This window comes from Xenopus laevis, chromosome 5L (assembly GCF_017654675.1).
Source record: "Xenopus laevis strain J_2021 chromosome 5L, Xenopus_laevis_v10.1, whole genome shotgun sequence".
Taxonomy (NCBI): Eukaryota; Metazoa; Chordata; class Amphibia; order Anura; family Pipidae; genus Xenopus; species Xenopus laevis.
Genome location: NC_054379.1, coordinates 54,351,887 through 54,364,137, shown reverse-complemented (window position 1 = coordinate 54,364,137; position 12,251 = coordinate 54,351,887). Strand labels below are relative to the sequence as shown.

At 38.2% G+C, this 12,251-nt stretch overlaps 1 protein-coding gene across 2 annotated transcripts; it reads right to left on the bottom strand.

Moving 5' to 3' along the window:
- Window positions 1–4,274: 4,274 nt before the first annotated feature.
- On the bottom strand, window positions 4,275–12,229 carry taf5l.L (TATA-box binding protein associated factor 5 like L homeolog). 2 transcript variants are annotated; one of them, XM_018261938.2, is made up of 6 exons: window positions 11,985–12,229; window positions 11,559–11,687; window positions 8,474–8,618; window positions 7,437–7,541; window positions 6,098–6,819; window positions 4,275–5,143 (listed from the first exon to the last, which is right to left on the bottom strand). In XM_018261938.2, the coding sequence occupies exons 3-6, from the start codon at window positions 8,613–8,615 to the stop codon at window positions 4,349–4,351; spliced, it is 1,764 nt and encodes a 587-aa protein (XP_018117427.1). In that variant the 5' UTR covers window positions 8,616–8,618; window positions 11,559–11,687; window positions 11,985–12,229; the 3' UTR covers window positions 4,275–4,348.
- Between the last annotated feature and the right edge of the window lie 22 nt (window positions 12,230–12,251).

Below are 12,251 nucleotides of genomic sequence, written 5' to 3'. Positions count from 1 at the left end.
TGATCTGTATAATTGTACATTTATCAATATAACATAAATCTCCTTTATTTGATGATAGTCACTGGGATGAGATTGTTGCTGGGGTTACACTTTTAATCAAATAATACACTTGGAATAACTTTGTGATTGTAAAATATGTAAAAACTAGTAGTCTACTGTAGTATGAAGTAATTGACCAGTCACACCGTCCAGGGCCCATTCTGATTTATTAAATTGGTCCAAAACCCAGAGCACTGTATAAAAAGTAAAGAAAACACAAAGATAACAGAAGACTAAAAAAGAAGGAAATTAGGAAAAGGAAAGGCCATTTCATATAAGGAAAGAAAATAGAAGACAAAAAAGAAGGAGAAGTGAAGGGAAAGGTCATTTGGTATAAAGAATGAAAATATAAGACAAAGAGGGAAAAGTTAGGAAATGGAAAAGCCATTTAATATAAAAAAAGAATAGAAGACAACAAAAGAAGTTCTATTTAGGGAATGGAAAGGACATTTGGTATCAAAAAAAGAAAATAGATGACAAAAAAAAGAAGGAAAAGTTAGGGAAAGGAAAGGCCATTTGTATAAAGAAAGGTAATACAAGACAAAAAAACTTTAGGAAAATGACATTTGGTAAAAAGAAAGAAAATAGAAGACAAAAAAGAAGGAATAGTCAATGAATGGAAAAGCCATTTGGTATAAAGAAAGAAAACAGAAGACAAAAGGGAAAGAAAAGTTAGGGAAAGGAAGGAAAGGCCATTTGGTTAAAAAGAAAACACAAAACAAAAACGAAGGAAAAATTAGGTAAAGAAAAGGCCATTTGGTATAAAGAAAGAAAATACAAGACAAAGAAGGAAAAGTTAGGCAATGGAAAGGCCATTTGGTCGAAAGAAAGATTATACAAGACAAAAAAAGGGAAAAGTTAGGTAATGGAAAGGCCATTTGGTATAAAGAAAGAAAATAGAAGACAAAAAAGAAAAATTAGGGAAAAAGATTTGGTATACACGGGGTCCAGTTTACACAGGCGCTTATGTCCTTAACTGTGTTCTAGACCACTGCAAATTTAGCAAGACAATCACATGCCATGCAAGAAGCAAGTTTCTCTTTAGGAAGAGAGTCATTAATATGTTTTCCAGAAGAATCCATTTTTTATTGTGGTAGTATGGCTTTCTTAGCAGTTGCAGGTAACTGAGTTTAGTATAGGAATGCATGTTTCTATTTCCAGTAAAAGCCAAGTAAGTCATAGGCTAGGGGACAATATAATTGGGAGTGCCATAACACTTGGGGGGTTATTTACTAAAATCCAAATGTTTCTGATTAATTAATTGAAAAAAAAAAAAATCCGACCAAACTAGAACCCAAGACTCATCCTTATTTATCATTAAAAAAAAAAAAAAAACATGGAAAAATCGTATCGGCAAAAACAGACCGTCAGATTGTTGCACGAAATCCGCAACTTCGGATTGCTACATGAAAAAAAATTGGAATTTTTCAGCTTATACGATTGAAAAGTCGAAAGAATATTTTGTATATTCAGGGGAAAAGCCCGAAATGCTCAGATTATGGTACGAAACCAAGTGCAGACAATAATATCTTCAAATTGCAAATAGGACCTCAACAAGTTGAAGATGGAGTATTTTCGGACTTTTTGCAGCCTCGGGTTATAAATCTCTTAAAATTCGAGGTTTTTTTCCCCACTAAAAAATTTAATTTTATAGTAAAGAAAACCTCAACATTTTCTAGTTTTTACCATTAGGACTTTAATCCCCTTAATGTAACTCAGGAGCTCTCACCAAAATCCTTGAATTTATGGACTCTTCCAATAGCAGGACTAGGGCATAGGCCTGACACCCCTTTATGGATCTTGCCCAGGGTATGTGGAGCAATAGATATTTATATACATTTTGGCAGATAAGTTCTTGATTGTACAAAAATAATATATATAAGTTATAGTGAAATCTCAATTTTACATCCCATGATTTTTGTTTCCCCTCATATTACATTAGTTTTTTGGTCCCACCAATATATATTTGCATCATGCACATCCCTCATTTTACATAACTTTTCCTCGTCCCCTAAAAAGCATCAAATGGGATCTTCTACTGTACTTAGAACACTGATCTGAATTGTACTTAGACAGTTCAGATCAGCAAACACATACCTCCAAGGTAGTCACGTTTACTTCAAATGGTCTGCTCTGAAGCTAAAGGTGTGCCCCGACAGCAGCTAGCTAAAGAAAATGTTGGGTGAAATTCATTCCTATTTGCTGGACATTTAATTACTTCCAATTCTTATTTACAGTGTTTTATTTTATGCCAGTCACTGCTTATGTAACGGACCTTTGGCACAGAACTAAAGTGAGGAAAAAGCTTGTTCCAATTGGATAAATTATTTACCCTAGGATATCCATAGCAAATTGCCTTAATGGGAACATTATACCCATAAAACTGCCCACCATGGCAGCCTCTAGGTGTGCACACAGAATAAGGGACTAGCAAGGAAAGATGTTTCAAAGTTGGGTTTTAGCAAATCTTCCACTCGGAAGAGGGCCCTGTAATTTTAGATGGCAAGTTTGGTTCTCTACCAGACCAAACAATAATAAAAAATAAAAAAAATAGACTTTAAAAAGTTTTTGAAGGGGTATATGGAAATTGTAAGAAACAGTCAAACATTTTCGGAGAATGATGATTTCAACAGGTTGATATTACAAGGGACGGCCTGCCAAACTTAGAACACAGATTTCAGATGAAACTTTCTTCCACTGTACCAGAAGACGGACCCATATGGTCCAAAACATGTAGTGCCGTGCATGTCTAAAAAAAAAAAAAAAAACCACAAATTTGCCCCTGCATTTGCTCTCCAATGGATTTTTGGTATCTCCTTTTCTCATAAACCTGAAATCTGTGTTATTTTCATGCTAATTGGGTTGGACAAGGCAAAACAAAATCACTGTTCAAAGGAGCACGAAGGAAACATACAACTTAACGGTAAGGATATTTTCTTTTGTGAGAAGGAAATTGCCTCAGGGTTTAGCTATTACCCATCTCATACACTTAGGGGCACATTTACTAAGGGGTCGAATATCGAGGGTTAATAAACCCTCGAATTCGACCCTCGAAGTAAAATCCTTCGAATTTGAATTCAAAGGATTTTAGCGCAAATCCGATGATCGAATAAAAATTCTTATCGATCAAAAAAAGCTTAGAAAAGTGATGGAGAAGGTCCCCATAGGCTAACATTGTACCTCGGTAGGTTTAAACTGCCGAAGTATGTATTCAAAGTTTGTTTTTGTTTTTTTAAGAGACAGTTCGAATGGTCAAATAGTCGAACGATTTTTAGTTCAAATCGTTCGTATCGAGGGCGAAGTTCGTAGTAGCCTATTCGTACCCAAAAAAAATATTTCGAAATTCGAAGTTTTTTTCATTCAAATCCTTCACTCGAGCTTAGTAAATGTGCCCCTTAGCCTCTTTTATTAGTGAAATATTACTTTTACATAGGCTTTTCCTGCAACCCATACAATTTATTTTAGTGCTGAGCCAATATTTAGCTAATAAAAGCATAATCAACATAATATATATATTTGTGACAATGAGGAAACAATATAACAGACATAATATTAAGGAACAAAGAGACCCAATCCATGTAGCCTAGAGCCCAAGCACATGGGCCAGTACCTGCAAGTCTCCGATTTGTGGAAAAGGCCATCCACATTTGGGGGTCTAGTACTATATTAAAATGTCCATCACACAGTGTTCATGGCAGTCTGCATTATTTCATGTAGGAGCTGTATGCCTGCAGGTGGTGTCACATACACATATACAAATAAATAAGACACACCAGCATTCTGGTCCTTGATTATTAAGCATCAACCCTGTAAGAAAAATAAATGATTCACTGAGTAAAATAAGGGAACCACTCTTTAAAGATGGCATCTAACGCTTTTGCTAGATTAAGGATGTGAAACTGCTAAACTAGCTTAATGCTTAATTAATGTGCTTCCCTGCCTGTATCCTGGGCAGGGAAGTACACTGTACATAAAGCATTACAGTAAAGATTTATTTTTCTACCTTGTCTTCTCTAATAAAATACCAATACAACCCTCTACTGGCCACTGTAGTATAGCTACTGTAGTACGACTGTTCCTAATGAACTTGCCTTTTTGAATAGAAGTGTGCTTTGTAGACAGTGAGTGGACACAGCGTTTTGTACTTTACAAAGAAAACGCAAACACATTTACACCCACACACAACTACAACACACAAGCAAACACACTTGGGGAAAAAAAGACTGACAAAAAAGTGCTTTCAAAATATATTCACCTCTTGCAAATATACATCATAAGTCATCTTTAATTTTCCATCCTCAACCAATGACTAATGTTCTTGACTGTCATGCGCAATCCCCGTAACCATTAGTAGGTTACATGCCATGAACTGCACACTCAAAATGTTGCTTGTCTGCCCAGTGTAAACACCAACTAGCTCACTAGAAGAACCATCTGAGGGAGTATTACAGTAGGAATTGCGAATATCCCACACACGAACTGAGTTGTCCATGGATGCAGAGGCTATCAAGCTGCTGTCTGGACTAAAGGTTAAACTGCTAATATTGTCTGTATGTCCTCGGAGCTCCTTATATTGTGTCCCTGATGCCAAGTCCCATAACTTCAGACGCTGATCTTCACCAGCGGAGGCCAGGTACTTCCCATTAGGTGAAAAGGCAAGAGTTAGAACTGGGCCACGGTGTCCTGTAAAAAGCCTTACAGAATTTCCCTGCTGAGTGCTCCACAGTCTCACAGTTTTGTCACTGGAACCTGTGGCAAGGTAATTTGAGTTGGGGTGGAACTTTATGCAATCCACATCAGACAGGTGCCCAGCATATATCCTCAGTGGGAATGTCCGGTCAAAACACCAGAGTCTACCAGTGCGGTCATGAGATGCACTGGCAAAAAACAGACTGCAAGGACTTACATCCAAATCCCAAACTGGGTATGTATGACCCTGATACAAGACAGTGTTGGTATAACTTTCAAGATTCCAGTATCGTATGGATGTATCCTCCGAACAGGATAAAAGGCCTGAACTATCTGACAGAAAACAGGTTCTGTACACTGGTCCACTGTGTCCCCTAAGTATTTTCATTTCTGTGCCAGCTTGGTCATCTTCCTCCTGTAATGAACATTAAATAAAAATAGGAATCAGGCGTTACTCCAATAATTCGTGAAATAAGAATGTAATGTTATGTTCTTTAATAGTTACACATGAGGATAGGAAACTACTTTGGCAGACGTCATTGTTTAGTCTGAAAAGTAAACCACTGCTGACACCTGTTGGGCCTTTGCTGCATTCCTGATATATAAGCGAAGTCCTTTTGTGGCTTGTCAGTGCTGTCTTATAGATTTTACTTTGATATTGTTGGGAAAGTTCTGAATTCAATGTATATTTTGCAAAACACATCCCAATCCACACCCCCATTAAAAGCGCACAGAGCACAATTTTAACCCAAAAACATTAATAAAACCCTTAAGGCATGAAACTGCAGTGGAGCTTTTATGAATGTGTCGTTTTTTTTCCCAAACAGTTTAAGTAGAAGATTCTCTTATTCCAGTTTTATTTTACTCCACCTTTGTGAATAACCCTTAGTTTAGAACCAGAATAAATTTATTCCGGATAAAAAGATGTGGTACTGACCACCACCAATACAAGACAGAGCAATCAACACAAGGGAATAGATGTAAAACTGTCTAACAACTATTGGGTTTAACACGTGTTACTACACTAAGAACAAATGTAAAAATCAGTCTCTGCAGCTTTATGTCGCTCATTTAATTTGAAACCGTTAGCTCTAATACACGGTCTATTCAGAGGTAGAACACACACCAATGATGCATCTGACCCCAACTGTCAATCAAAATCTGACTCAGACTCCTGCAGGTAGAAAGACAGATTGCCAAGAAGGGGCTATTGCATTATTTCAGAAAAGCTGTAGAATTTTTAGTTGATTATATTTAGAAAGTATTATTACTATTAGATGAAAGTCATATTAAATTTTCATTTTCACAATAGACATGGATCATTACTGCCATATTCTTTTCAGGTCTAAGTATTTGCATTTGATCTCACCTCTTCCAAGACGTCACAAGCAAGCCGTATACGGGACACATCCACTCTGTGAGGTTCTGCTTTCAGCTTCTTAGACTTTAAGCTCCATAATTTCACACAGGAATTGTCGAACCCAGCAGCTAACAGTCTGCTATCTGGAGAAATTTCAGCTGTATTCAGAAGCTGCTCAGTGTTGTAGAAAGCATAGAAGCTGATAGTTGTGAGTGATGGTGGGCCATCTTTTACTTTCTTTATGCAGTCTTGCAACTGATCTAGAGCTGCCTCGTTTTGCAGAATTGGAGTGGGCACATCTGATTGGTCAAGGCTGTTCTCTCCTCGAGATGATGACCCCATGTTGTTGTAGAGCTGATACTCTGTCCGCTTTAGTGGCTGCACATCTAGTTGAATGTGAAGAGCGAGCGCCTTACACAAAGCAGTGTTGTTATCACTTTGAAGGAAGCGTAAAAGGTAGTGGTAGCTATCCTCTTGAAGGCAGACCACATATTTGTTATCAAGAAAGGCTCTCAGTTTGCAGTTGGAGTGGATATCTTGCATCGTCATGGTGGTTTGGAGTTGCTCAACAATGTCCTTCTGACCTGGGTATTGCACGAACATCCCATGAAAACGACTGTAGAAGCTATCCACTGCGCTTTTCAGGCTGTTTTGGATCATGTCCAAATGGAGGTATACAAACAGAGGGTAAAGCAGCTTTGTAACCTCTTGGCTTTGAGGAGAATCTGCATCTACAATGTGTGTAAGGTAAAAGAAAAAGAAAAAAAAAGAAAAACTGGTTATTTCAGTATTATGGACCCTATCAAGATTGTATGTCAAGCCTTTATTAAGAAAATATTTACATTTGTATTCAATGGTATACCACAGTACCCTTATGATTTACACAAAGTTCACATCCCTGACATTAACTAGGAAAGAGCTGCTTCTGTATAAACTAATAGCAAATGTTCAAATCATTCCCAGCTTCTGTCAGGCAGTGCCTGTGGATTCCAATAAGAACATCAACATTTTGAAGTTCTAAGTTTGGAAAAGCAAGTTGCAGGTAAATCTTAGCTCTTAGAGTTTACTACAGAAAGACTAGAATTCTTAATGAACCAGATGAACGCAAGTGTCAGACCAGGGATGACAGACGCAGTTCAATCCTTTATTGTTTAGGGAAGAGCACAAAACATCTTCATGTCCCAAATATATGGATATGTACGCATGCAGAGGATTTCATTTTCTAACTATACAGCAAATTGGTGCTGTAGATAAAAAAACTAAAAAATACTACTGCACATTAAATTTTTCTGGATATTGTCGTTGCATTAATTTTTCCCTATCACATTGCTTGTGGTGTTAGGCTCACCTGAAAGAAAATTCCTTAGCCTTGCAAACTGCACTTCATATTGATGTGCATCAGCACTGCAGGGAACTGAAGATACTGCATTTGTACAGCTGGATTCTGCTTGGACTAGATTAGGGGAAAAATATGATTAAAAATATTGATAAAAAACAAACATTTTCTAAACTCAAGCATGTAAGACGGCACAGTTGTTGCTACCAAAAATGATTTACAACAAGTTAAAAAATAATTGGTAAATTAGCAGATTCTGAGATGTGTACATTATAAAGATGTAAGTGTTTAGGGCACAGTTTGCATATTACTATCAATAGCAATATAACAATTGTCACAGGGAATTAAATTTCTATTATGTCTGCTTTGTTGGGTCATATAGACTCTGAAATGACCGATATTTTAATAGAATCACCAGAGAGGATACTTCAGTTTACCTTGGCATGGAATGTATAACAGCACCCAAAAATGTTAATACAAACAGTATGTTAGTAAAAAAATAAATAAATTCTGTAATAATATGTAGGGCTATACATTCACAGGAACATAAAGAGAAATAAAATTAATTATTTTTAAATTGGCTTTGGACCACTCAAGGCCGTCAGTCTATCACAGTTAAAGTGCCTAGAGCAGAAGTGCCCATACTTTACTAATGAGGGGTCTACTTTTAGTGATGTTGCCCCATTATGATCTACATCCATAAAAGTATTGTTAGCATTCCATTCCAATGAAAACATTACTTAAATATTGTACTGATTTATGAGCAAATTTATATTGCTAGGATTTACTAACAACTATTTATTATGCAACTTTAATAAATAAAACTGAAATAAATATCTTAATGAAAATAATTAAACAGGAGGGTAATTAAGTAAAGCTGTAGACAGTGTCTTGAGAACTACTGATCACGAGCTAAAGGTCTACTGATAGATCCCGATCTACCTTTTGGGCACCCCTGGCCTAGAGAATCAAACTAAGATGCTAAAAATGTGACTCTGTAAATTTAGGAAAATGGAATATACTGCGTACAGAAAAAACAAAATACTAACCTGTCAGATTGGCTGCCATCTCCTCGGCTGTCTGGCAAAGTCTTAATCCTTGTTTCAGGGACCCTTCGATATCTATATAGTGACGCCTCTTGAGGTAGCACGTTACAGCCAACTGAATCTGTTCTGCACGTACTCGCTTCATGTTCTGTAGGAAAATATAAAATCCAATTAAAGCCTATACAGTGACAACTATAGATAAAAGGAGTTATTAATGTACCCTGGGGGAGCAAATGCAGGACTGCTAAAGGGCGGAAGAGCGAGCCCCTTAGGCATGACGTCTACGCGCATCTTCCACCCACCTGCTCCTCTTGCATCAAGTGCTGCCTAAGGCAGGAGCATTCAGGGGACCTGCAGATGTGAAAAATGGCTGACTACTGCTTTGTTTTGCACTTTGCACACTGTGTGGGGTATTGTAAACGACTCCCTCAAATATCTTAAAGGTATTGAAACCTTGAGGCGTTGTACTGAACAGACTTCAGTCTGAATGGCTCTGCATCTGACTGATGGGAAACAATCAACCAATGGCTGTTTCCAGCTGTCTCTTTGCCTAAAAGCTTTAGCTAATTATGAAAGATACATAGAAACATTTAACGAAAATGTGAGATACGAGTTTGACACATTATTACCATTATGACACGTTTTTACCATTGGTTCAGTACATTTGTCCCTTAGTATCAAATGCTCCAAACTGGTTGTAGAATTTCAAGTTCTCAGGCAGACACTTCTGAGGCACTGTAGTTACATAAAAATAAATAACAGACCCCAACTCTACTAAGTTCAGTTCAAAATGAATCTGTGCTTCCTATAGTTGTATTATAGGTGATGTGAAAGAGTAGAGCTCAGGCTTGCATGCAATGTAATAGTGGTGAAAAATATTTTTTTTATCCTATACTGGTTAAAGCCAGCATTCCAAGGGATCACACGATCAGCAGTTGTGGTAGTACATGGCTGGTATCAGTGGAAATAATGTAATTTTTTCAGCAATATTGTTTAATATGCATAGCAACATGTTGCTGAAATACGAAGGAACAGAGAACATCAATAGGCCAATTCATAATATCCACTATGTTAAATAAAATACTGTTGTTAGCAGTGAAGTGGTAGGTCCTAAATTTGATACCAACCTGGGCATTATCTCAAAATATATAGTTGTGGCTAGCTTACTACTGGGGTTTTACTGCGACACATAGAAACCATCATTTTGGCATGGTGGAGGGCATCTCCATCTGAAAATAATCCAGCTACCACACTGGAATCCTGCATCATGGACTTAGAATTTGTTGTATAGCGGATAAAAATATACTCCCAAGACCATTAATGAAAGCTGTATGACAAGCCTGGCAAGCCACCTTGAACTTGGTTCCCTGTGCCTCCAATCACCTCTCCCTTTTTGCCCCCCCTGTGGAACAGTTGTAATATCCCCCATTTTCTAAATTTCAAAACCCTCAACTGTGGGCCACATATAAAATCAAATATGTAAAATTTGCCTTTCAGCATCTGAAAATCAACTAGCAAACCACATATTCAAATTGAGGAATGCATTACATGCTCAAATGCAAGGTTCTAGAAAACCCAGAAGCACAGTGCATTGAACTCATACCCTTCTTCTTACAAAACCCCTCTCTTAATACTATGCACAGCTAATACTAGCTAACTGCTTGGCAGCACAAACACCCTTTAGTAAATGGGCCCGGGTAATGCTCACAAACATAGAGGATGATTGACCTGATATGCAAGCTGTATATTTGATGAGTGCAAGAGATACATTTATTGCAATTCAAGTTCAAAAGAATGTCCTAGATGCCTCCAAACCCTGACAGATTTTATACACATGGTCTGGTCTTGTTGCAAAATCCAGAGATTTGGGGTATCTGACTCTAGGGGTCATATTTATTATGCTGTGTAAAAAGAAATGTGTAAAACAAGTATGCAATTACAGCCCTGCAATTTAAAGGGGAACTCTGGCTTCCAAACCAAATTTTGATAAAGAGGCCCTCATAACACAGAAAACCCCACGGTTTTCGGTTTCTTCAAAAAGTATGAATAAATGCCATTATCTATGCTGAAATCCAGCTGTTTAACAGTTCTCTTTCTGCATCATTTGAAATACTGGCAGGGAAAGAGGGACTAAACCCTGATGTTACAAATTGTAACAACTTCTCCACAGCTTGAGAGATGCAGTAACTACATAACCCACAATGCATTGCACTGTGATGTTCCTTTCCTTATTGAAATTACGTGTGCAGGGAATTGTGGGGTTTGGAGGATGCAGGCTGAGGACAGCTGGCTGTTGATACAAAGTAACAGTAGTAGTCTGCCAGCTCAGCAAAGTAGTCAGAGAGATCAGAAAGAGAGCAGGGGGCTAGGCTTAGAAAAGTGTCAAAAACCATTAAAGGTGGTCATAGACGCAAAGATCCTATTGTACGAATCGAGGATTCGTACGATTTTCGGACCGTGTGTGGAGAGTCCCGACATTTTTCGTCCGGCGGAGATCGGTCGTTTGGTCGATCGGACAGGTTTGATTTTGTCCCGACAATCCCGCCGGAGCCAATTGCGCTCTCGTCATAATCCGATTGTTTGGCCATAGGGCCAAACGTTCAGATTACCCCCGATACAGCCATGCCCGTTACTGGCATATCGGGGGAAAGATCGGCTCATTTGGCGATGTCGCCAAATGAGCGGATCTTTGCGTCTATGGCCACCTTAACAATCATGAAAAGTCTGCATTTTTTAAATTTATGTATATTGGAAAGTTGCTTCAAATAATGTTTACTTTTCAAAAAGCTTAAGTTATGTTTTTGTGGAGTTCCACTTTAAATATGCCGACATCCGGAGAGAAGCTATGAAAATGTGCTTTTTTTGTATTGCAGTGGACTTTAGGTGAGCTACAGCCACTAGGGTGTTCCAAGCAAATGTAAATTTTAGTAGGCCTTTCACACAGAATTCCTTGCGACCTATAAAAAAACCAACAAATTGGGTATTGCTGCTCTTGATAGACGAGGGGGCATTCAAAGTCACTTGTGTTTTCCTACATGACAAAACATAGTGTTATAATATTCTCTATCATATATTATAAAAGCTATACCTGTATCAGGTCATTAGGTACATTTGGCTGAGTGATCCTTTGCCGTAGCACTCCAGCACTGACAGCAGCTGTATTATCATCATCAAGCCTAATGACGGGAGGCTATGGAGTATCATTAGAGGAGGAAAACTGTACAGGGATAATGAAGAGTGATATAAAGCAGCACAGGTGCGATTTCATACTATTATATTCCTATATTAGTGCTTGAGGCAACCCATTCATTTCTATAGTTCATGGTTAGCGGTGGAACCTGTCCGTTCATTCATTTAGCCGAACAGACGAATCAATACCGACACGAATCAATACCGACACACATCAAACAGAATATCTATAGCATCTGTAACCCCCTCTCTAATTTATAGCCGCTACAAGAGACCCGGCGTACATAGATTAGAAAGATGAATAAGTGTACTGTTTTATACTCACCGCACATCGCAAGAATACCAATCACCCCACACAAAATGAGAGACTGGGTGTGACCAGGCAATGTATTAAGCGACTGAGGGGTGTTAGAATGGAAAGGTTTAGAAGCGAAGTCTGGACCGATGAACTGCTTAGCAGCTAGGCTAACGCGGCTCCCCCGCCGGATTCCACAACTGGTACATGCTACAATCTGCAAGTAAAGAGCGGACTAAAAACCTTCCGCCGAACGTGAAATACTGGCGCATACCGATCTACCCGAGTCTACTCGCT